At 39.1% G+C, this 26,328-nt stretch overlaps 4 protein-coding genes and 1 long non-coding RNA gene across 6 annotated transcripts in view; 2 read left to right on the forward strand and 3 right to left on the reverse strand.

Annotated features, from left to right (window-relative positions):
- LOC134815768 (probable dimethyladenosine transferase) overlaps nt 1-26,328 on the forward strand; it is a 70,791-nt gene that overhangs the window by 42,220 nt on the left and 2,243 nt on the right. The window contains exons 2-7 of the mRNA XM_063824358.1: nt 22,143-22,247; nt 22,386-22,463; nt 22,671-22,801; nt 22,895-22,985; nt 23,619-23,733; nt 24,021-24,200. Coding sequence (XP_063680428.1) covers nt 22,146-22,247; nt 22,386-22,463; nt 22,671-22,801; nt 22,895-22,985; nt 23,619-23,733; nt 24,021-24,200 — 697 coding nt within the window. The 5' untranslated portion in view covers nt 22,143-22,145. The remainder of the gene's footprint in view (nt 1-22,142; nt 22,248-22,385; nt 22,464-22,670; nt 22,802-22,894; nt 22,986-23,618; nt 23,734-24,020; nt 24,201-26,328) is intronic.
- LOC134815765 (zinc finger RNA-binding protein-like) lies at nt 202-5,120 on the reverse strand. Of its 2 annotated transcripts, none has more exons than XM_063824354.1 (2): nt 3,936-5,120; nt 202-1,952 (listed from the first exon to the last, which is right to left on the reverse strand). In XM_063824354.1, the coding sequence occupies exons 1-2, from the start codon at nt 4,854-4,856 to the stop codon at nt 531-533; spliced, it is 2,343 nt and encodes a 780-aa protein (XP_063680424.1). In that variant the 5' UTR covers nt 4,857-5,120; the 3' UTR covers nt 202-530. The 2 variants fall into 2 exon arrangements, with proteins under 2 accessions (XP_063680424.1, XP_063680423.1); XM_063824353.1 differs by lacking the exon at nt 3,936-5,120 and adding an exon at nt 2,289-3,305.
- Nucleotides 5,151-6,414, reverse strand: LOC134815770 (voltage-dependent anion-selective channel protein 2-like). Its single transcript, XM_063824359.1, has one exon. The coding sequence runs from the start codon at nt 6,412-6,414 to the stop codon at nt 5,578-5,580; it is 837 nt and encodes a 278-aa protein (XP_063680429.1). The 3' UTR covers nt 5,151-5,577.
- Nucleotides 20,820-21,960, forward strand: LOC134815368 (uncharacterized). Its single transcript, XR_010160251.1, has 2 exons — nt 20,820-21,005; nt 21,325-21,960. It is a non-coding gene; the product is annotated as an uncharacterized LOC134815368 (long non-coding RNA).
- Nucleotides 24,302-26,219, reverse strand: LOC134815772 (uncharacterized). The gene is given in 3 exon segments (XM_063824361.1): nt 24,302-24,874; nt 24,877-25,409; nt 25,412-26,219. Coding segments are annotated over 3 exon segments (1,821 nt in total). The 5' UTR covers nt 26,217-26,219; the 3' UTR covers nt 24,302-24,391.

Consider the following 26,328-nt stretch of genomic DNA (forward strand, 5'->3'; position numbering starts at 1 on the left):
AGGGTGTTAGAATGTTAAACTATCATATCCAGAAAATTCGAACAGGGTCGCTTAGAAGATTTTAAATGTGGGAAATGTATAATCAAGACCGATCAAGAGTGATCGAAATTTCATTGAATTAAATTACGTTGAATTAAGTGACTGTAATTGTTTTAACATCATAATGAATCAAAGTTACTCCCTCTTAGTAAAACAAAATAATTAATAACGAATTTCAGTTGTGTCGATGAATATTAAACAATTATTAAGTTCGACTATGTATTAATAAAAGAATAAATTACAGCTCACACTGCCATACATCATCGCTCTTAAACGTCTAGAAATACTTGAGAAACAAACAAGCAGTGTACACTTAACAACCGAAAAGTAGTCAGAGCAGAGCTGTGCAAGGTAAATTGAAAAATATTTTCTATAGAAAACAAAATTAACGAGAAACAGTTGCAATCTGTGTCAATTTATTTTAAAGCAGTTATGTTCAACGCTTTTAAGTGCAGCCAATTTTTGGCAAAATCTGATAAAGTTCAATAAGTTCAACTCTTCTGTTTGAAACTGCTGGGTGCAGCTGACCTAGGAACTTGACCCAGGTTCTTGAGCGCAGGAGGTTGAGCAATTCCGAGGATCTTATAGAGTTGGTTGTAGACCATGAGTCTGAGAGCATACTGCGCACTGGCGGTCAAATCCTCACGCTCCTGGTTAGTCAAGTAGGCCAGAACGTCAACTGACTCCTTCTCACAAGGGTCGTTCAGTCCAGGGCTGTTCAACAACAGGAATCCTGAAGCAAAGAGCTCAAAGACTCTCCGCAGGACCTCTGGAGGAGAGAACTGTGGGGGTTGGCTTGAGTAACCCTTAGTTCGGGCACATCTCTCCACTAGGAGTTCCAGTGACCAAGTTGATAGAGGACTCCACGCGGGAATACGTTTACTGAGATCTTTAAGCAGCTGAAGGACAACAATCAGACTGACAGACATGCGGGATTCAAACCATTTAGTTTGACGAAGCAGGCCTAAGACATCGAGACAAGCCTTTCTTTCTAAAACTCTGCTGGATTTCTCTTCAGCTAGAATGCTCTCGTTGACTTCCTCTTCTCTGAACACAGCGGACGTTATGCTTATCTTCACCTCCACAGCAACTGGTTCAGTTCTCTTGACAAATATGGTTACTTGGGAGATGTCACTAGCCAGCACAACATCTAAAGCATCTTCTGTTTCAGCAAACTTCATTTTTAATTTCATAAAAATCTTCTCAAAGAATTCGATGGAGGGCTTTTTGACACAGAATACTGCTAGAACACCCTCAATCTTGGACTTCATGATGGAATGTTTTGGAAGGTCCCCAATTCTGATACAGCTTTTGATGACCAAATGATCATCTTCAATTATGGCTGGGACCGCAGCGATGGTCTCCTCGGCATCCATATTTTCCTCAGTCTCTGCACCAGTTGTTTCTGTTGCTTCTGGATCTGAATTTTCAACTTCTGGAGCTAACTCTTCACCTTCTGGAGCCGGAGCTGGTTCTGATTCAACAGTGTCGTCTGCTGCAGTATTTTTAGCTTTCCAAGCTTTATACTCAGGTGTTTGCATGTGTTCTTCATCAAGCTCTTCTGATATAAGTTCTATAGTGTCCTCAGTCAGTTTCATAAGCTTTTCCAGTTCAGCAATCTCTGTTTTACTAGGCTGCAACTGGCTATGTTTGGTGTGGATCAAGTTAGCATCGTGGTTGTTGAGAAGCTTTCTGGAGTTATCCCGAGCAGGTGGTGGTGGTGGAGGACGGGGGCGAGGGGGTGGTGGAGGTGGAGCTATTCCCAGTCTCTCACATCTCTGTCTTTCTTGTATGTACCATTGTCGGTGCTCCTCCTCTTGTCGTTTTATGCCTTCAATGTAGCGATACCATCTCTCTTCCTCCCGGTACTGGCTCCACTCTGATTCTAGTTGTCGCTGTTCGGCCTCCCAAATCTGAAATGAAATGGGCGTTTATTTCAATGATTAGTACGTGTTTACAACAACTTATGACTTATGATAAGGGCCGAAAAGTGGGATATAATATTTACAAATCTGTAGTGATGTTGCTACATGTAACTTGTGTTGTAAATTATGTAACTTATTTGTTTTGAAGAATTTGGTGCATACTGCAATAGCCACTTGTGTTTTGCTTTACAAGTAGCAACATCAATGTAAACTTTCTTAAAGTTGGTCGGAATATAACTAGAAATCCTAGAATTCTTAAATGAATATGTTTTAGAACCGAAAAATTAGGTACATGAGCAGCAGGTTACGTAGTATTAATAAAACCTTGAATTCACTATCTAATCTGGATGTTTTAGCCTCTTTACGAGATATCCTCTTTTTAGCAGCTAGCAGGCAGCTTTTCAGTCGTTTACTGGGCTGCATTTCAACAAACATTTCAGGATCGTATTTCTGTTTGTAAGCAAGTCTATGTCTTCTGCCCTTAACGTGGAGTGCTCTTGAATTAAGGTCTGTTATCTCACAGTCACATAGCGTGCAGCGATAGGACACTCCGCTACTGGATGTTACCGTTTCCATCAGTTCCTCTCCAACTACCATGCTATCAGAACTTTGGAAGCTTGAATTTGGAAGTAAGTTATCGTTCACTGGCATGTTTTGTTTCTGACGTTCATTGACCTTTTTTAAATGTCTGTTTCCGTTAACATGGCTGTTAAATGAATCTAAACTTGTGCACTCGACTGAACAAAGTTCACAATTCCACGGTTGTTTCGATGAAGCAGAATCACGACTGAGGTGAGCAACTTTTCTTTTGTGAAGAGCTCCAGAAAAGTGGCTATAAACGGAAGCTTTAGTCGCACAAGTAACTTTACAAATGTCACAAAACTCGGGGGTAGGCTTTTGTCTCACTCTTTTGCCACGGTCATGAGTGTAAGATTCTAGATTTGATTCAGCAGTCAGGGGTATTTCTGGCTGAGCAATTATAACGGCATTGTTAGGGGTAACAATAGAATCGACAATAGAGACTTGCAGAGGATTGTAGATTGCACCAACGATAGGAGATGCGGTCACGTAACCAGGTGAAGTGTATGTCACATCTACAGTAGCTGACCCAACAGGTCTGTCAATGTAGAGGGCAGGACTGGCCACGTAGGTGCTGTAACTTGAGGTGTGGGCTCCATACGAGGTATTGTAGGTAGAGATTACAGTTTCAACAGGAGCTTCAACAGGAGGGATCGCGTTTTGTATTAGGGTAGCTGGCCCCCAGTATGGAGCGTAAGACATTAACCTATAGATTAGGGTTTCACAATTTGTGGATATCAAAATGAGTTAGATTTGTGGATATTTGTGGATAAACCAGAGTCGAGGGTGGCCGAAAAGTTGTGACACGCATATTTGGATATCTAGCTCTACTATCATTAACATTTAACAACTAACAAATCTTTGTGATCTGAGAATTTTGTAATTATCTAGATCGTCTTCACATATTCGAATTTCAAGAGTTTTTAAAAAACATTGCCCTTTCGATTTTTGTTATTCAGATATAATATGGCGTGTAAGCTAGTGCTGCAAGTTTCAGTGCCTAAAAAATTACTGAATGTTCGATATCATTGCAATTAGGATATTGGAGGATGGCTAAAGCATCGTGCCTGTCAGGCTTTACTTACGTTTCAGGCTTTACTTACGGTTAATGTGTTAAACTGGCTATAATATGACAACAGACAGCCCTATTTTTAGGAATTTGGTCACAACTTTTGGGCCCCAGAATATGACGAAAAATATTATTAGTGATAAATGATCCCAACAAGATTTTTAATTTTCGAACTTGACAGCTCTTAAAAACGAATTACCTTAATAGACGAAATGAGCTTTTTGAACTTATTAAGATACAATGATGAGATAACGAACTTAGCATAAAATTAAAAAGGAGACAATATTCGAATTATAGGAATAATACTGATTGGTTTGGCTAACCTCTTTGTAAGAGCCGTTATCCTCCATACCAGAGTCTGATCTCTTTGAACCCCCACGATATCCTCCTCTCCCACCTCTCGCATTGTGAGCCATCTTCTGTCGCTTGCTGGCTGGCAGATCCACCTTCAAAGTTTTATCGTACTTTTTCTTATATTCTAGTCTGTGACGTCGACCTTGAATATGAAATTCCTTGGCTGTGGCATCCATAAAGCTGCAATTGCACATGCTACAGAAAAATATGGTCCTCTTCGTCGTGGAATCATATTTGGTTTCTACGAATTCCTCCCCAACTTTTTCAGCTTTGTTTGTTGATTCTTCAGGGTTGAGAGGAGTAATATTATCAGGAATAGGCTTTCCAAGTCTCTTGTGCAGCTGAACTTTCTTATCATGCTTAGAACCTTTGATGTGGGCCTGAAAAGCTTCACTAGTAGTACTGGTTATGTCACAGAGAACACACTGGTAGAAACCAGATTTGGGAAGTTTGGGATCAGCATCGGCACCTTGCTCAGCTTTAGCGGCTTTCTTCAAATGCTTTGATCCATCCAGATGAGCTTTATATGTTGCAGCTGTTCCACATGTTATTTTGCAGATCTCACAGTAATGAACAGCCTGCACAGATCCAGCATTATAGCCTCCACGTCCGCGACCTCTTCCGCCGGTAGTCACGCGCCCAGTTGCCTTGTACTGGGCCTGCTTTATCTGATTCCAGTCTTGTGTGTAGTAAGTTACTTTTCCTGCAGGTTTAGAATAGCTCGAAGCTGAAGGGTAAGAGACATTTGGGGTAGAGGTAGTATTGGATGTACTATATGTGACATATGATGGGTTTGCAGCACTGCTGCCAGCAGGATTGTATCCTGGTATTAAGCTGTTTTTCGCCTTGCTATAAGTACCACCGGCACTACTACTACCCCAATAGCTCATTTATTACCTAAAGAAGTAAAGGATTACCTTCAAATAAAAGATTTCATAAGAGCATGGACATTTAATTCAACACATTGCGGTAACTAACATTCATACTTTATCACTGCAATTGAACAGGCTGTTACCTGACTCGTTTGACTTTAGATAGAAATTTTGATGTGTTCTTTTATTTACAGGTTACCCTTAAGATTAAAGATGCCCAATATACCAGCATGTGATATTCATAAGTTTAGTAGTTTGCAGATGAAAAACAGCTTGACCATAGGATTTTGAAGATGCAAATAAACTCGAATATCATATTATCAGAATTAGAAAAAAATGCCATAGAAAGCTATTCAAATACATGTTAACTGAACGAAAATCTCACCATGACATTTCAACGAAATCTTATGATTCAAAACTCATCAGCTTTAAAAAGTAATTCTTATTAGACTCTCAGCCCCATTCCATGTGTTAACAATGTAATCTAAGATTTGGAATGACCAGTTCAATTACCACATCACAATCTCATAACAATTTATCTATAAATAACTAAGCTTGCCGATTTTAGGCATTGACAGTAAACATTTTTCAAGATAAAACCTAAACCTTAGAAAAAATTCATCCACTTATAAATTAGAGAACGTCCAAATGTTGCTATGATATAAAGTTTATTTACTAATAAACGTGAAGCAATGCTTGCATTGTTCTATATAAAAATCTAGTTCAAGTCACTGTGGATTTAGAGGCTGGCTTCAAGGGAGATTCCATGACTTAAACCGGTCAGGGTTTTGGCGTTAACCTGGTTGGAGAATGTAGCCTCCAGCCATGGCTTCACTTTGTGGGTAACGGAGAGGGTGGTCTTTCCGCTGCAGTCGATCTTCATCCTCAGAGCAGTGGCTTTGTCAAGAGTGTGTTTGGCACCAAAGTTGAAAGCACATCCGTTGGTCTGGTTGTTCCAGTTCAATGAAGCAGCAACTTCAGTATCATCATTTACTTTGTGATGGACAAGTCCTTCAAACAGGGATAGATCTTTCACGAATCCAACAAAGCTGAAATCGTTCTGAGAGTAGCCAACAGCGAGGGTGTTCTTGGTGAGCTTAGACTTTTCTGTGTCGAATGCAACCTCAACACCTCCTTGTACTCCACTGTATTCTCCGACAGCTGTGGCGTTCAAAGTTGGTCCAGCAAGGTCAAGGTTAGCATTGAAGGTTCCATTGAAACAGTCCGTTTTGTATGCTGTTTTGGCAACAGCACCCTTCTTTCCCGAGGCAGCATTAACAACTACCTCAAGGTCGAGTTTGAGTCCTTTGCAAATCTTATCTTCGACAATAAGATTAGTTTTGGTCACATTCTCAGAAGTCCATTTCTCCTTGAGAGTAAATCCCTCGGAGGGAGAACCAGATGTCTCAAATGAAGCGACGAGAGCATCGTTCTTCATTTCGAAGGTAGGGCTCAGAGAAATACCAGATGATGTCTTGGTTTTCACGGTCAGTTTGTTGCTGCCGATGGAGAAACCCTTGTTGAACACATCTTTGGCAACCTTTCCAAGGTCAGAGAATGTTGGTGGGACAACCATGATGCTAAGAGAGCTGAAATGAGAGTAATTAGTTACAATTAAGTACATAATTCATTATTCAATAAATTTACATATAACTAAGACCAATGTGTGAAACTAAGGGAAAGATACGTTCATCTGAAAGTTCAATGAAAACTGATACTGTCCCAGAACAAAAACGAAGACATTTTTTTAATCACAAGGTTGACGAGATATCAGTGAGTTAGTCAAGACACTAAATTCTGTGTAGAAAATTAGAATTTTAATTTCATTTTGTGGACAAGTTAAACATTGAGATGGTTTATTAGAACTAAACCTACAGTATGAATAAGGGCGTGGAAACACTCTTTAATGAAGTAATAAACACGAGTAGAAAGTTATGTAAATATATACTCAGCATGAGCGCCTCAGAAAGTTAAATTACAATGTATTAAAACATACAATACACATATAGGGAGTAGTTAAGGATCCATTGAATCCATGCAATCTCCTCAAATAACTCAGCCAGATGATAGCATAGGAAACTTAATTGAGGGGCAGAATCAAAAATTAGTTCTTTAAACAAATTGAAATAGGCTAAACAATACTGGTAGGATGTAATGAAAACGCGTTGACTAAACAGCTTAGAAACCGGTTCGGCACGAAAGTTTAAGGGGGCATACACCAAAACAGTGGTTTGTGCCGTCCAGACCAAATGACCTCATAGGCAGTTCAGTGACCTTCTAGCGCACCGTTTCCACACCAAAAAAAATTATTTTGAGAATACCCATTTTTGTAATCGACCATTTCCTGGTTAAGAGTGCATTTTCGGAAAAAATTATTTTGTGGTTGAGACGCTATAAGTTAATCATTTCTTGCGGTATCGGGTTGAAATTTTGCTCGCCGTTTATTCACATCTATTTCAAGGTGTGTGTAAAATCTTGATATCGTATCTAAAAAGGCTGGTGTGTTATGAATTTTTAAAGTCAAAAAGCTAAAATTGTCCTTTTCAGGCTTATTTTAACAAAAAGTCAGTCAGGGAAGATCGGATTATTTGATGCTTGACATCAAATTGTTCTCTGAATTCTGGCGCAGTTTTTGATGCCCTCAAAAATGTTTTTACTCATTCACCTTCTGATCTATTGGACCTCAAAGCCAAACAACAAATTAAGACACATTTTTCGTTTTTAATATTTACCGATTTTTCCAAAATTTTGATAGGAATGTGCTAGTGACTTTTTGAAGGGTGCAAAATAACCGCAACTAGCACATTTATATATGAGTTATGAACAAAAAAACACCCTAAAATGCTTCCCTTTGAAGTTATGGGAGAGAATGTGATTTTTTGGCTTTGCAGATAAAAAATCACATTCTCTCCCATAACTTCAAAGGGAAGCATTTTAGGGTGTTTTTTTGTTCATAACTCATATATAAATGTGCTAGTTGCGGTTATTTTTCACCCTTCAAAAAGTCACTAGCACATTCCTATCAAAATTTTGGAAAAATCGGTAAATATTAAAAACGAAAAATGTGCCTAAATTTGTTGTTTGGCTTTGAGGTCCAATAGATCAGAAGGTGAATGAGTAAAAACATTTTTGAGGGCATCAAAAACTGCGCCAGAATTCAGAGAACAATTTGATGTCAAGCATCAAATAATCCGATCTTCCCTGACTGACTTTTTGTTAAAATAAGCCTGAAAAGGACAATTTTAGCTTTTTGACTTAAAAATTCATAACACACCAGCCTTTTTAGATACGATATCAAGATTTTACACACACCTTGAAATAGATGTGAATAAACGGCGAGCAAAATTTCAACCCGATACCGCAAGAAATGATTAACTTATAGCGTCTCAACCACAAAATAATTTTTTCCGAAAATGCACTCTTAACCAGGAAATGGTCGATTACAAAAATGGGTATTCTCAAAATAATTTTTTTTGGTGTGGAAACGGTGCGCTAGAAGGTCACTGAACTGCCTATGAGGTCATTTGGTCTGGACAGATTTGGTGTATGCCCCCTTAAGTAGCTCATTAATAGCAGTTTGTTTGCTCAGATAATGCCTTCTGAGACTGTGATATTTAATACTTTATTTGTAGGCCACCAGCACGCTCTAAAGCAAAACAAGAGTGTTTCGGTGAAGCTTGATTATTGACGACGAAGCTGTTACATCACGCACATCTAGCAAGATGACTGATAGGATAAAATTTCGAATAGACGTGAATACAGAAACAGACATATTTACGAATACAAATTGGATTACCGAGATCCAAGTAGGCAAGATCAAATCAAATCAAATCAAAATATAATGACACAAACATCATCACACATCATCAAAAATATATCTACTAAAGTTTTAAAATTATTTTAAATCTATTCGCCTAAACAACCAAGTTAAAATGAATGCGGCTATTATGTGTTACATGCGCACCAGGATTAGATTCTCAATCCTCAGGAGCACCCTGATAGCGGTCAGGGGTGAGAGAGGGAGACGGCAATCGTATACATTGCCAGTCAGTGTAACTTCGTTTAACTTGATACCTGCCACCATGGACTATGAATGTTTCTAGACACTATCCTTTTGATATTGAGATATTGGTATCTCAGATCACGTGTACATCGTTCCTTTTTTTATGACACAGTAATTTATTGACACTCATGTCAGCTATAATTTTAATCATTGAATCAGTATTTTTATCTATTAACTTATTACATATTTGTGCTCTGCTTTAGCATCACTTGACTATTAAAGTTCAGGCCATGACCTTATAGTCAGCCAATTGGCCATTGCTATATTATGTGTATATTGTTTGAATATTCTTTTCTTCTGTAAAAAAAATAAAGTTAAAATGAATCTAATTTACATACTTTCCACTACTATATAAGTTGATAAAGCGTTTTTTAGCAACATGAGGATTACACACAAGATATTCATTGTGCTTCTCTTTATTAGTAGCATAATTTAATCCATCAATCTTTCCTATTATATATATTTCATCCGAAACATACCAAAAATAACTATCATTTATACAGATCCGTTTAAAATAGTTTTTTTAAAAAGCCTCTAATCTTATTTTAAAACTTAACACAGTCCCACAATTTTTGACATCCGAGGGAAGTTTGTTCCAATTAAATATGGTCTCACCCTCTCCAAGAGAAAAGAACTGTGGACTTTCTTCATTTTACTGCTACTTTTACTTTTATTTGACGGATGTTACTCGCCTAAATTTCTTTGAAGTAGCGCGCACCGCTTTCTTCTCGATGGCAAGTGCTACGAAGTAGCGCGCGCCGGGCCAGATCATCATTAACAATGGTCAACTTTTACTGCATCTACTGTTTAATACCACATTAAGACCAGATCTTCTCATACTGAACTAACAAGCTCCGTAATTGGCCAAACCACTTATCATTTTAAAAGATTCAATGAGGTCCCCACGTATTCGCTGCTCTGCCAGCGTTATTAAATTAAGGATGTCCACTCGACAACTGTATATGGAAGAGTACCCATCTCGTCAATCAGACAAAAGATGGGCAAAGACAAAAGATATTGGGCAAGATTTATTTACGACTTATTAGTTTTGTGTCACGATAGAGTTTAGTGAATTAATCAACCTGGTGCATAATTTATATCAAATCTAATCAAAACTTGTCATTTGACATAGTACGTTGCATGCCACTTTTCGCGCGTGATATTGGGATACGAAACATGTATCAACTTGTCATGTGTTGTATGACCCGCCGCGCACGAGTGCGCGGCTCCCCTGTATCGTCAGGGCTATAGTGAAACGACGTCGTGGGGGTCACAACTTGATACAACACACTACATAGAAAAATAACTATTTCTTCTGTCTTCATCATATCAAATTTAAAGGTAATAATTTATCAAATATTAATCATGAATAAAAACAACATTTAAAAAATGTAATTTATTCATACTATACTTCCCAGTGAAGTAAAGATTCATAAAACGTTTCTTGCTACGTACATGATAAGGATGAAACCACAGATAATAATTGTGTTTTTCCTTATTACTGATATAACTGGTACCTTCAATTCTTGTTAAAACTTCTTTCGAAACATTCCAAAAATTAAAGTCATTTACAATACATTTATATTAGAAATCATGTTCTTTTTAAAACTTTCCAATCCAATTAACAATTTTAAGACTCAAAACTGTCAAGCAGTTCTTCACCTCCGAAGGGAGTTTGTTCCAATAAGGAACAACCCGCTCTGGAAGAAAAGAACACTGAAGATTCTTTACCTTTATCACACTTTTACTACATCTATTGGATGAAACCAGATTAAGACCTGATCTGCTTTACTACTTTACATTTACTATGCAAATGCAGTGGCGTAACGAAGGGCCCTGCTGACCCTGCTGTGCAGGGGGGCGCCGTCTTAGGGGGGCGCCAAATCGTCGTTTGAATGTGGGACAATTTCGAAAACTTAACTAAAGTACTAGCAAAACTGCGCGTTTTGCTCTAGATACACACTTTTTTTAGAGATTTTACCGGCGTATCCTCTTAAATCGCCTAATTTGTTCAATTTTAGGGAGGGGCACCAAAAGGAGAGGGGGGCCAACAGGGGGGGGGGGGCGCCTTTTCGGCAGGGGGGCGCCAACAGGCAACGTTACGCCACTGTGCAAATGTACTATTTTTCTGCCACTTACACTGTGGTGTACTTTGGTTCCGCATTGTTAAAAGATTGACCTTGCACTTTGCCCCGGGTCATGATATTTCGAGAAAAAAGCGGCACACTCTATTTTGAGTAAATTTAGATGACTATCATCCGTCAAGTACTTCTCCAACTACATAATGTGATTTGACTGAATGAATTAATTTAAATTATTTACATTTTTCCATCCTAAATTTACATTTTTCCATCCTAAATGTCTTGGCAAGTCTGCACCAGTGGACAGTGAACGGTGGGTTTGTCAGAAATGTAGGGATAATGTAGAGAACCAGCAGATCATTGATGCTCCTGACGAGGAAAATGATATCTGTTATAACTGTCCCGTGTGTAGGAGTGTTGTGGGGGATTCGGATAAGGCATTGGGTTGTGATGGCAGTGAAGAATGGTTCCATGCACCTTGTTTGTTTATCAGTGAAACCGAGTACGCTGAGATGGATAATGAAGAGATATGGTTTTGTGATACTTGTCAAGCAGTGAAAGCAAACAAAATTAATTGGGGCTCAATGGTTGGTGAAGAGTTGATAGCTGAGAAAGTCCAAGCTGTTTATCAAGAGATGGTGACATGGAGAAAGAATCTTTTCCTAGTTCCCAGAGGTAAATCAGGTAGCGACTTAATAAAAGAACTGACTCGGCTCATCCTCTTATTTGCAGATGCTACCAAGTGGGAAAGGCTATCGTTCGCACTGGTTCATATCTTCTTGCCAATCATGTTGCAAAAACCGTCAAGCAAGTCAAAAGCAAGAGACCATGTAACATATCTCACCAAGCGTTTGGTTAAATGGAAAAATGGAGAACTTGACGATCTAATCAATGAAACGAAAAGTTTTCAATGAAACGAAAAGTTTTATTTTACATTCCTTTAATCATAAATAAAATAAGAGCTTAAACCACGAATTAGTTAGCTAGAAGTAAACTTGAGGAAATATTTTTGGTGATTGTATATAATTATTTAAAAAACTTTATTTGGTTGTTAGTATTTTTACTATGGTAAGTGGTTGAATTTAGTGAGACAAGGTCAGTTTCTCTATTATCTTAGAAAAATTTCTACTTTACAGTAGGCAATGCTGAGTGGCAGGAATGAGGGACCAAAACGCTTGGGGCTTACAATGGCCCATTTACAAACCACTTCAGACATGGCAGTGATGTCATTTATGCTTAATTCGTCTGAAACTGACCCTACTGCACTTCTAACATTCTATAAAAATCTCTTCTAAAATAGGTATAATGATGGAGTGCAGGAGTATTCAGAAAGCATTGGTGCAGCAACAAAAAATCAGCGAGGAATCCAGGAAGAAGAGTTTCTGCCGACTAATGCTTCTTGGGAAAGTTAAACAAGCCACCAAATTTGTTGACAGTTCCAATGACACCTTAGGAGTTCACAGCCTAACAGCAAACATTAAACAGGTCCTTGGGGAGAAACACCCTCCTGCTGTTAAAGCAGATCCAGTTGTTCTGCACCCTCACAGTACTCCTCCACCTCAGGAAGTGATATTTGAGAGGATTGACGCAGAGACCGTCAAGAGGGCTTGTTTATATTTGGATGGATCAGGCGGCCCAACACTAACGGACTCAGATTTGTGGAAGCATATCATCTGCAGCAAATCATTTGGCAAAGCATCAGTGACACTTGCTGAGTCAATAGCAATTGTTGCAAGGCGCCTTTGTAGAGAAGATATCCATCATAGCTGTCTGAAAGAGTTCACTGCATGCAGATTAATCCCTCTTGATAAAGGCCAGGATAAGAACGGGAAACCTGGCGTAAGACCAATTGGAATCGGCGAGATATTGCGCAGAATCATCGGAAAAGCAGTTATAATGTCTTTCAAAACTGATATACAATATGCTGCTGGCCCACTGCAGACCTGTGCAGGGCTCAAATCAGGAATAGAGGCTTCCATTCATGCAATGAGACAGATCTGGGAAGACAGTGACACTGAAGCAATACTACAGGTTGACGCTGATAATGCGTTCAATCGTCTTAATAGAGAAGCAGCCCTTCACAATGTTCATGAGATCTGTCCTCCGCTCTATCAGTATCTAAAGAACCACTACCAAAAGCCAGCAGACCTGATCATTAATACTACCGAGGACCACTACCAACTTAAGTCTGAGGAAGGTTCAACTCAGGGAGATGTAGCAGCAATGGCATTCTATGCGTTAGGGATCAAGCCTCTAGTAGATGACCTAGCCACAGCCTCCAAGCCCAGTGTTTGCAAACAATCTTGGTATGCAGACGACAGTAGTGCTGGTGGAAAGATTGAAGGTATTAATATATGGTGGGATACGCTGTTGGAGCAAGGACCAAAGTATGGATACTACCCAAAAGCCAGTAAGACCGTCCTGATTGTGAAGAATAGCGAGGACCTAGATCTTGCGCAGAAAGTATTCTCAGGCACTGGTATTAAAATTGAGTCTGAAGGAGAACGCCATTTGGGTGCAGCAATTGGCAGCGAAGCTTTTAAGAACAAATATGTCTCAGATAAAGTCCATAAATGGTGTCAGGACATCAAGCTGTTGTCATCAATTGCTGTTGAGGAGCCCCAAGCTGCTTTGACTGCATATACTAAGGGAATTTGTCACCGGTGGACGTTCATTCAGAGGACCATCCCGGGTATAAGTCACTTGTTTCAACCATTGGAGGATTGCATCAGAACAGATTTTATTCCAGCAATCTTGGGTAAGAACGTATCAGACTTGGACCGCTCCATATTTGCATTGCCAGTCAGACATGGTGGCCTAGGTATCTCCAACCCAGTTGAAAACTGCAATAGAGAATTCACAGCCTCAGTCACCATCACAAAAGACCTCACAGACCTGATTATCAACCAGCAAAACACCCTTGAACATTACAACATGTCAATTCAAAATGACACTATAAAAAGTCTCAAGGCAATCAAGGAGAAACACTTATTTACGGTTAGCAAATCAATAGAGGACAGTGTAAGAGATCCCAACCTAAAGAGATCTCTCCAGTTCATCAAAGAGAAAGGTTCAGGATGTTGGCTTACTGCACTTCCATTGAAGAGATTTGGCTACTCCCTGAACAAGATTGAGTTCCGTGATGCTCTGTACTTGCGTTATGGTTGGGAGATCCCTAACACCCCATTTCACTGTGCTTGTGGAGAGAGAAATAATGTGAATCACACACTTATATGCAAGAAAGGTGGCTATGTTTCTATGAGACACAACAACATCCGCGATCTAAATGCAGAGCTGCAGCGTAGTATGCAGAGCTAGAGATGTAGCGACTGAGCCAGCATTGATACCCCTTGATAATGAAGAAATTGTTGGTACCAATGCTGATAGAGCTGCACCTGATGTATCCTCACGAGGTCTCTGGAGCACATTTGAACGAACATTCTTTGATGTCTGTGTTACCCACCCCAACTCACCCACATATGACAAAAAAGATATGGAACAGATCTATAAAGCTCATGAAATGAGGAAAATGAAAAAGTACAACAACAGAATCATCCAGGTGGAAAAAGGCACCTTTACCCCACTTATATACTCAACAAATGGCGGATGGGGTCCACAAGCCACAAGATACCACAAGAGACTCGCTGAAAAACTATCCCAGAAGAGAGGAGAAGACTATGCGGCTATTATGTGTTACATGCGCACCAGGATTAGATTCTCAATTCTCAGGAGCACCCTGATAGCGGTCAGGGGTGAGAGAGGGAGACGGCAAGCGTATACATTGCCAGTCAGTGTAACTTCGTTTAACTTGATACCTGCCACCATGGACTATGAATGTTTCTAGACACTATCCTTTTGATATTGAGATATTGGTATCTCAGATCACGTGTACACCGTTCCTTTTTTTATTTTTTATGACACAGTAATTTATTGACACTCACAGCTATAATTTTAATCATTGAATCAGTATTTTTATCTATTAACTTATTACACATTTGTGCTCTGCTTTAGCATCACTTGACTATTTTAAAAAATTGTTTGTTCAGGCCATGACCTTATAGTCAGCCAATTGGCCATTGCTATATTATGTGTATATTGTTTGAATATTCTTATACAGCAGCATCACCCCCAAAAAAAATTAATTTAAATTATTCTTTTTCTCTCGCTTTTTATACAGCAGTCTATGTAGGTTAAAGTTAGACGACAGTTTGGTCCTCAGACAGTTTCCTTACCAACCTAAGTCTGAGGAAGGTTCAACTCAGGGAGATGTAGCAGCAATGGCATTCTATGCGTTAGGGATCAAGCCTCTAGTAGATGACCTAGCCACAGCCTCCAAGCCCAGTGTTTGCAAACAGTCTTGGTATGCAGACGACAGTAGTGCTGGTGGAAAGATAGAAGGTATTAAGATATGGTGGGATACGCTGTTGGAGCAAGGACCAAAGTATGGATACTACCCAAAAGCCAGTAAGACCGTCCTGATTGTGAAGAATAGCGAGGACCTAGATCTTGCGCAGAAAGTATTCTCAGGCACTGGTATTAAAATCGAGTCTGAAGGAGAACGCCATTTGGGTGCAGCAATTGGCAGCGAAGCTTTTAAGAACAAATATGTCTCAGATAAAGTCCATAAATGGTGTCAGGACATCAGGCTGTTGTCATCAAATGCTGTTGAGGAGCCCCAAGCTGCTTTGACTGCATATACTAAGGGAATTTGTCACCGGTGGACGTTCATTCAGAGGACCATCCCGGGTATAAGTCACTTGTTTCAACCATTGGAGGATTGCATCAGAACAGATTTTATTCCAGCAATCTTGGGTAAGAACGTATCAGACTTGGACCGCTCCATATTTGCATTGCCAGTCAGACATGGTGGCCTAGGTATCTCCAACCCAGTTGAAAACTGCAATAGAGAATTCACAGCCTCAGTCACCATCACAAAAGACCTCACAGACCTGATTATCAACCAGCAAAACACCCTTGAACATTACAACATGTCAATTCAAAATGACACTATAAAAAGTCTCAAGGCAATCAAGGAGAAACACTTATTTACGGTTAGCAAATCAATAGAGGACAGTGTAAGAGATCCCAACCTAAAGAGATCTCTCCAGTTCATCAAAGAGAAAGGTTCAGGATGTTGGCTTACTGCACTTCCATTGAAGAGATTTGGCTACTCCCTGAACAAGATTGAGTTCCGTGATGCTCTGTACTTGCGTTATGGTTGGGAGATCCCTAACACCCCATTTCACTGTGCTTGTGGAGAGAGAAATAATGTGAATCACACACTTATATGCAAGAAAGGTGGCTATGTTTCTATGAGACACAACAACATCCGCGATCTAAATGCAGAGCTGCAGCGTAGTATGCAGAGCTAGAGATGTAGCGACTGAGCCAGCATTGATACCCCTTGATAATGAAGAAATTGTTGGTACCAATGCTGATAGAGCTGCACCTGATGTATCCTCACGAGGTCTCTGGAGCACATTTGAACGAACATTCTTTGATGTCTGTGTTACCCACCCCAACTCACCCACATATGACAAAAAAGATATGGAACAGATCTATAAAGCTCATGAAATGAGGAAAATGAAAAAGTACAACAACAGAATCATCCAGGTGGAAAAAGGCACATTTACCCCACTAATATACTCAACAAATGGCGGATGGGGTCCACAAGCCAGTAAGCCACAAGATACCACAAGAGACTCACTGAAAAACTATCCCAAAAGAGAGGAGAAGACTATGCGGCTATTATGTGTTACATGCGCAACAGGATTAGATTCTCAATCCTCAGGAGCACCCTGATAGCGGTCAGGGGTGAGAGAGGGAGACGGCAATCGTATACATTGCCAGTCAGTGTAACTTCGTTTAACTTGATACCTGCCACCATGGACTATGAATGTTTCTAGACACTATCCTTTTGATATTGAGATATTGGTATCTCAGATCACGTGTACATCGTTCCTTTTTTTATGACACAGTAATTTATTGACACTCACAGCTATAATTTTAATCATTGAATCAGTATTTTTATCTGTGCTCTGCGTAATGCATCACATGAATCAGTTTTTTAATCTATTAACTTATTACACATTTGTGCTCTGCTTTAGCATCACTTGACTATTTTTAAAAATTGTTTGTTCAGGCCATGACCTTATAGTCAGCCAATTGGCCATTGCTATATTATGTGTATATTGTTTGAATATTCTTTTCCGTTTGGTCCAAAATCACAACCCCTGCAACATTTAGAGGATTTGGTTGTTGCACTCTCTCGCGACATTTTATTATCGAGAATTCATCTACCTTACTCGGGATTATTATAACCGGGATAAAGTGGTGGGTTTTGGAAGATTCCGCCATATTTTTCCCGGTCAAAAATTTTACCAGTCATAAAAAAACCCGCCGACTCAGACTATGGGGTTCCAAGGGGGTGGTGATCATCATATTTTACCTGAAGTCTCATGTGTGCTAGAGAAGACTTTTGAAGCAGTGGATGGAGGGCTGTAACTTTATTGGCGGTTGCTACCATAATTTCGTTATAAAAATCACAATTTGGTTATAGAAATCAGATTTCAGGGTGGACCGTGATTCTCACTTTTCTTGCCCATGAAGTGAGTAAACTTTGCCACTATTTCATGCTCCACGGTGGATTGATTACTGGAGCAGTTGAAGATGCAAAGCCAAGACGTTCCCCAATACCAAGCGGTGGGCAGGAAATTAAGCTCCGGCTGACCTTCAGAGCAGTAGCCCCATTAGCGGACAAAATGAAAGTCTTGTTAAGACAACAATACAACTTCGAATTTGACGGTCAGCAGCAGGGGGATATCAATAATGATAATGGAGGGGAAATTAGCGATAATGAGAATGAGAATACGCTTTAATGAAGATTTGACTTATTATTGCTATAGATTTATTTTCCTTTAAATACTAGACGGGCACTTTCAAAAACATCTGTCACGGAAAAAATGTTAAAATTTGCCAAAAATCAGTTTTTGTGGCATAATTTGGTGGATAATTTTTGGAACGGAATGAAACTCCAGGATATGGTGTGCTATACCCTAACCTTTACTATCTGCCACTTTTTGTTTCGATTTAGGGCTAAATCTGGTGGATAAAAGTGAAACAGACCAATCCACTTCAGGTGGCCTTTAAAAATATTTAATTCCATCTAAACTCCTAAAATATGATTGAGACTTAACAATAATCGTTATAACTTCATAATTTCATAAGTAGGGCCGGGATTTTTCTTAAGGGCCAAATTTGGTGGATATATTTTTTTACCTCTTTTTTAAGACTGTTATTTGTTAGCTAACATCAATTTACTGGTCTTAAAATGATGCAAAGGCAATGTTAAATCTATGGCATCAACTATGAAGTACAAGATTCAAGTTAAAAGGCTATTTTTGGTGGATATAAGTCAATATTAATTAGTTAAACACGTAAATGTTACCAAAATATCAATAAATAAGACATCATCATGATTAGAAACAGTTGAAAAAGATGAAATATAAGATGTTGAACATTTATGCATAAGGTACTATGGCATTTTAAGCATTCAGGGCCAATTTGGTGGATAATTAACTCAAAAATACTTAAAATATCGACCTGGATATTTTGATATCCATCAATTTTGGCCTTAAAAGTCGGCTTGAGCTTATCACATTTTGTGCTGAACAAGAAAAAGGTCTAAACAAACCAATATCAGTGTATGATTTCATAATCGAGCAAATCTAAGGCCAGAAATAGTGGATAAAAAAGCAAATTTAACCGTTTTTAAGCTAATTTCTTAGGCATTTATCCACCAAAAACGGCCCTAAATGGAGAATGTTTGGAACGTTTACTTGAAACTATAGCCCTTCTTTTCGACCTCAGAGCAATGATTTTCAGCTCTTTCGATCTTAAGATATAATTATTGGGCGTTGAAAGTGGATCACATACGTTATCAGTCAAGAAATCGTTATTTCAATCACTGAGGTAGGTTATTCACATTTAATATCCACCAATTTTAACCTTAAAAGTCGTCTTCGACTGAAAATTCTTTTGAACTGACTCAGCAAAGGGGATTTTCTATCTAGAAACAGTTGTAGTTTCATGATAGAACACATCTACGGCCAAAAATAGTGGATACAAAAGCAAATTTTCCCGTTTTAGTACTTTTATCCACCAAAAACAGCTCTGAAGGCTGAAAGGAAACAGTTTGTTAAGTTCGTATGAAACTATATCCATTCATTATGGCCCTAGAGCAATAATTGTATACATTTTCAGCTTCTAGACGAGATAATTGGGGTCTAACAATGGATAACCTGCATTATTGACTCAGAAATTGACTTAAAATTAAATCAATCTTGAAGCTCCAATATATCCACCAAAAATGGCCTAAAAATTAAATCTTCTATGCTATCATAAACTTGAAACGATTTCCAACCTGATCCGTTCACTGAGTAAAGCTGGTGAACTTGTTGACCAATATAATTTTTTCAGTTGAAAATTTTCGGTATTGAAATTTATTTCATCGTTTTATTATCCACCATATCTAGCCTTAAAATTGAAATCTTTCTTTGTTTTCGCCTTTTATCATAGAGGCATATCGATTTGCTACAATTCTATCTTTAAATAATCACCATAAATTAACCACACGTAAAGTTACAGGCCAACAAATGATATATCCACCAAACCCCTCTGAAAAGTATATCCACCATTATTAGCCCTGATTTAAATGCGTGTATCTCTGCTCATAGACATAGTAGACATTCTATTCTTTTTGTAAAAGTTGAACTATCGCAAATCCTATGCTGAAAAAAAGTTTAATCAAAATATTGAGTTTATCCACCAAATGAGAGCTTCTAGAAGTTGAAATTTTTCCCGTGACAGATTCGTTAACATAGTTTTTGAAAGTGCCCAGACGTGTCTTTTTTTCTATTTCTGAGTAATATCAGTAACTGTAATTTGAAATAACTTCTTTAACAAGTAACAAAAACAGAAATTTCGGTTGAAAATTTGTTGACCTCTGAAAAAAAAACTTGAAAGGTCGGCCACCGGTAAATACATGACCGGGATAATTTGGCGGGTTTTGGGAAATTCCGCCATATTTTTCCCGGTTATTAATTTTCCCAGTCATAAATTAACCCGCTATAATATTCCCGAGTAAGGTATGCAGCTTTTTTATACGTATATCAATATATTGTTTCTCTATTTTCTGAATTATGTATGTGGGTCCTTCAGTAAACATACTTTTTCGTATACTGTAACTCCCGAACGGTTGGGAATTATTCATATCGTACGATCTCCGGAGTTAAAGAAACAATTTCAGACCTCATGATGCTTTTTCAAATTGTCTGATATCTTGAATATCTCGATATGCCATCTAATCGGCTGGTCTTGGTAATAAAGTGAAGATCATATTGTGATGATGAGCTTGCTAACCATCTCATTAATTTGCTTGAAAACCTCACATGAGTCGAGTAATGAGCAATTTATTGTGGGTGTCATTTACCTGATCATCTTTAACAGAGCTGATGAGTGCTGCGCAGCTTATCAGTTAATGATGTGCTCAGTCGATCCCACCAACTTACTAGATCCTGTAGCTGTTGACAGCAGACAGGGTCACTCACATTATCGACACGTAGCTCCTAAATGAGCCTTGACATTTTGTGAGTCCATTCGGATTTAAATTCTGAACACAATACACTTATTTTAAACTGCAAAATATGTTCAGCAGTAGCTTCATAAGTACTCTTAGGGATGGCTTTGATGAGTGCAAGTTACTGTTTTACCTTTCAATATTTATTGTATCACTTTTTTGAAAGCCACTCAAACATTTTAAACTTTATTGTACATCTTAGGGAATGTGAATTGAAGAACATGTCTAAAATAATCCGTGGAACCATTCTAGCTGCAGCTGTTGGCAGTGCGACTGTCTTTGCAATTGGAGAGGCTAAAGTGCTTTGGAATGAGAATCAAATAACTGAGAAATTGAGCTATTCGTTTGAGGAATCAGATCGACGCTTCGGGAATGTCCTCACTCAGGTTAGTTGATTCAAAAGATTAAGCTCTATGATACAGGGGGCCTAAAGACAGTGAGCGTTAAATGGGCTGCTGACGTGGTCACTGTGTGCTGATTTAGATATATCTATGTAATATGACTTGTTATCATCACTCATTTTAATATGAAACATCGTTTCAAATTTTTTCCGAATAAATGTTAATTATCCCAGTTTAAGAGTGTTTGAATGTTCATTCGATTTAGTTAAATATCTCTTGCGCATAGTACCTTATCTGAAATAAATAATGTGTCATTTCTGTGGCGATCATTTCAACTTCTTCTTCTAACATGTTTTTTCTTCAGGGTGTTAATGTAAGTGGATTGGTGACCTCTGCTAAGAAATCCTGGAATACAGGAATAATCACATCTTGTCAATATTTACAAGAGAATTGTGATATTAAAGTTCTTGGTCGATTAGTTTCAAGTAAGTCAAAAGATGCATACAACAGCTTGATTGGAACTACAAGTTCACCTGATGAGTCACATGATGAGTCACATGATGAGTCAAACTCTTCTACAGATAGCCCTTCAGAAGATAACTCATGATTGGTATCATGTCGCGATTTTATGTAGCTTCTTTATGGGCTTTGAATAGTTTAATTTATTACAACGGATGTAGAAAAGTTACTGGACATTACTTCGGGAAATAGGAATTATATTTGTGCTATTTTATGATACTTAAACTCAGCTAGAATTAATTTATTTGCATCATCTACATTCATAACTATTTTGCCAATATGAAATGTGCATGCATTTATTTTTTTGGGGTCATTTGCTCCTTCTATCTCATTTTCTATCTCATGTTGACTATCTTTATACAATAACGTTGTCTGAAACTCGATTGTAAAGTTTGTGTTGATCACTCATAGTTGGAAAAAATGTTGTCTGAAAAATTATGCGATTTCAATAAAGTTTTATATTTCCTTGTTTTGAGTATGTTGACTGTGTGTTTATTTCATGACCTGAGCTACTGTCAGTTCTCTTATCAAATCTACATTGTACTCAATAAACAAATCTTAAAAATGCTTTTACTCTTGACGTCACTTTATCATCTGTAAAATACGTTTAATCTATTTGCGAAACTCAATAATTGTTAACTAGTTACTAATTACCTAAGAACTAGGATGGGGAATAAAAAAGAAGCCGGAGGAGTCAGAAGTTTTGTCGGTGGAGGTTTTGGAGGAGTATGTTGTGTCATATCAGGGCAACCCTTCGACACCATCAAGGTAGGGTCATCTCTGAAATACCAATATATTATAATATTGTGCTGTTTAACTTCCTTTTTAAATAGTTCTGTGGTATCTACCATGTCTTTATAATCGTCTTCTATAGAGTGACAAACGTTGTCATTCTGTACATTGCAGGTTCGAATGCAGAATCAAACAGGTGGAGCACTCTATAAGGGAACTACTGACTGTGTTGTTAAAACCGTAAAAAACGAAGTGAGTTCACACTTCCTATTATTTCTTCCTGCATTTTATCGTGCAGTTTCAAAAATGCATGTTTTCCAAGTTTAAGATTTACAAACCAAGTTTAAGAAGCAACATTCATTATACAGTAAATTGGTTAAACATAATCCTAAGATTGACGTTATAACATTATCAGTGCTGTAATCTTAAGTATGCCAGTAATCTAAAGTATGCTACCAGGGGTTATTCGCACTCTACAAAGGTATGGCAGCTCCTCTCGTCGGAGTGGTCCCCATATTTGCGTTTAACTTTCTCGGATACTCACACGGCAAATCCCTCCAACTCATGAACAATCCTAATAAACACTTGACGTAAGTTTACTTAATTTCTTAAATTCCTAACATACCATTTGCAATTATATTTACACATATATTATAGAGATTTTTAAAACTATTTCATCTCAGCCCAATTAACCACGCTTTGGCTGGATCGCTCGGTGGACTGTACATGACGGTACTTATTGCCCCCGGTGAACGAATCAAATGTCTTCTTCAGGTACATTTAATATGTTTTATATACTGATTTCAATCAATAAACTTCATTTTAAGGATCACATTCACGATGTAAATTATAATCAGAGTAGCTGTTTTCAAATTTGGTTTAAACTTTATTCGAATACAATACAAAAATGTGTATTGAAAGTGAAACATATTCATAGAAATCCATACCATTATACAAACTTTTTAACGTTTGAAGGTGCTTTGAAAATTGTAGCAAACCTGATCAAAGAACTGTTGGTCATAGACTATAATCCCGACGTCATAACCAGGGTCCAGGACATAACCATGTCATAACCATGTCATAACCAAGTAAAAACTAAAAAGTGGTCACTAGCCGGCTATTCAAAAGCGGTCACTAGCCTGTCACTAGCCAGCTACTAGCTAATAGCTAATATAGTCAAACTTACTGTCTACTGTCCACAAATCAAAAAATAATCAACAAATCCTTGTACTATAGAAAAGACGATTAAAGGCAAAAGAGGATTCATCTGTTCATCTGACAAATATTATGCCGTTGCCCGTTGGACAACTTAAACAACATAATGTACATTACATTACACACACCCGCACACACTTTGATTAATTAATTAATTACAAATATTCCTCTAAAGTTAAACTCTTCCACCAGATTCAGACGACAGGTAAAGCTAAGTACTCCGGACCAATGGACGTGATAAAGCAGACGTACAGAGAGAGTGGTATGAGAGGCATTATGAGGGGAACCTTTATAACTGCTTTCAGAGGTGGGCAGAGTCATTTTTATTTCAACTAGTTCATTGTTCAAGTAATTTTTCGTCAATTCTATCGTTAATTTACAGCTTACAAATATTTTTAATATTTTCATATCTCCACATTTTTAAAATAAGGGCGACAAAAGATTTCAACTTGAGACCTTGTAATATTGTCTTATAAGCCACAATAACGCATTCTCAGAGATCAAATTAGTTAAAATCCTTTGCATATATATTTGAGCAACTTTTAGAAAATGAGTTATTAATGTAGTTTATGAATGACTGGGATTTATTTACAGATATGCCGGCGTCTGGATGCTACTTCGGAACATACGAGGCAACCAAGTGTTACTTCAGGAGTCAGAACGGAAGTGATGACCTCACTTTCTTCCAAGTTTTATTGGCTGGAGGATTTGCTGGATGGGCTAATTGGGCTTGGGCTATCCCTCCTGATGTTGTTAAAACTAGATATCAGACAGGTAGGTTAAATCTGGGATGTTTTTGTGGATACTAGATTCCTTGGTATAATTGTCGTAGAAATTAAACACGATGTCTTTAAATGCAGAAAATTAAACTGGAATAAATCTTGGAACAAATGCATTCATCACTTGTTCCCATCTTCACCGTCTCTTGGAAATGATGGACAGCATGTAAAGGTTGCTGCAACCAATCAGCTACTTCTTAAAATTTCGTTACATTTCCTAGTGCTCGGGTTTTCTACGTCGGGTATGGTGACACATGTAATCTTGGAACAGAGCCAGGTTGGGTCCAGTCTGTCCGGATCACAGCCACACAGCTCAGTAGTCAGGCTCTGGAGACGTCCAGTGTAGTCGCACGAGGGGAAGTCGTCCGGTACCTTGCTCGCTTTCCAGTTACCCTCGTTCATGATGAAGCCCTGACCGGCGTCCACGTGCTCGTCGAAATGGCAGTGAACGAACCACACACCAGGGTTGTCAGTGTTGAACCTCACTACTGCTGCTCCGAACATGGGGAGGATGATCACGTCCTTCAGGACTCCTCGAGTTTTCCTCTTAGCTAGTTCCGAGACGGGGGCGGAGAAGCCGGTTTCCAGATCAGGTAGCTCACAATGTCCTCCGAAACAGTTTGGTTTTTCACGGGAAATCTGCTCCAGAACCTCAAATTTGTGACCGTGGATATGAATAGGATGGTCCATGCCTGCTCATTTCGGATGACCATGGTGACAGTTTTATGCAAACCAAGGTTCATCACGTTTGTGTGGTTGGTCATGTCTTTATCGTTGTCGAAGTCAGGGTATGCTATTGGTTTACCAGGCAGTGCATTTTGGATGTAGGTGCGTCCGTCAAGTGCGAAGAAGTATCCGTAGACAGGGGGGAGGGAGAAGAAGAAGTCAGCAGTGTGAAGTTCAGTGTCGTCAAGAGGAGGACGTGTATGGAACTCTGCTGCTTTTGTCTTGAGCGCTGTTATGGACACACATTTCTCCTGCTCTCCGAAGTAGTTGCAGTTCATCACGACTGGATCAGGGTTAGGAGTGGTTTTGGCTGGTCCCTCCACATACTTGAACGAACTGTCAGGTCTGAGTTGCAGAGTGGTCAGTATCACTGCTGCTGGGTTTGTCACTGCAGTAGCCGCACCTCTCATCCACACGTTCTTTGGTGCAGCTACCTTGAAGTTTACCAGTACATCATACCTCTCTCCAAGATGGATCTGATCTGGTCCACTTCGTACGGCTCCACATCAGTTCCATCCGTAGCCACTATCTTGAACCTGTACCCGTCAATACTCCACAGCATGGGGGTCAGACTTCCTCCGTTAGTTATCCTGAACCTGTACTCTCCGTTATCAAACTGCATGAAACCCTTTTCATCTCCTCCGTTCAGACAGCCCCCACTCCAGGGTGCAGTCAATGCAAATCCTCCCTCAGCATTGAATCCACCCAGCCCCCTGAGCCCCCCGAGAGACATCAGGTAATCGTGAGCTATCCAGTTAGGGTAGAAGTCCTGGTAGAATAGAACTCTCTCGTTCAGGTGAGTGTAATCGTAGGGATCAACCAGATGGGTAGGGTACCAGGGTCCATCTTCAGGCAGCACCACGATAGGGCCTCTCACCATGTCATGACCGGAGGGAAACATCTCATTGTGGGTGTGGTACCAGTAGGTTCCTGGGGCTTCCTGCACTTTGAACTTGTAAGTCATAGTCTCCCCAGGTGCCAGGGAGCACTGCACCAGTCCCACTGGTCCGTCATATAGCTGGTAACCTTTCATCTCCATTCCGTGCCAGTGTAGTGACAGTCCAGCATCTGGCAGGTTGTTTGTTACTTGGATTGCCAGGAAATCCCCCTGCCTAGCGAAGATGGCAGGTCCTTTAATCCTGCCGTTGATAGTGTTCACAGTGAGAGTCCGTCCTTCAACCACCTGCACATCCCGGGATATCTTCCAGTAGAGGTAGCGTGTTTTAGGGCTCCACGCTCCAGTGCTTACCACTAAGAGTGCTAACAGTACAAGTAGTTGAGTCATCTTGAGATGAGGTTGGAGAGCATCAGAGAGGGCTTATAAAGCCGGAGGTGAGACATTGGAGAAACCCTGATAATTCTCCACCAATGTGATGTTGATAGGTGGGAACTCACCT

The sequence above is a fragment of the Bolinopsis microptera genome, chromosome 5 (genome assembly GCF_026151205.1).
Source record: "Bolinopsis microptera isolate Bmic1 chromosome 5, MBARI_Bmic_1.0, whole genome shotgun sequence".
NCBI classification, from domain to species: domain Eukaryota; kingdom Metazoa; phylum Ctenophora; class Tentaculata; order Lobata; family Bolinopsidae; genus Bolinopsis; species Bolinopsis microptera.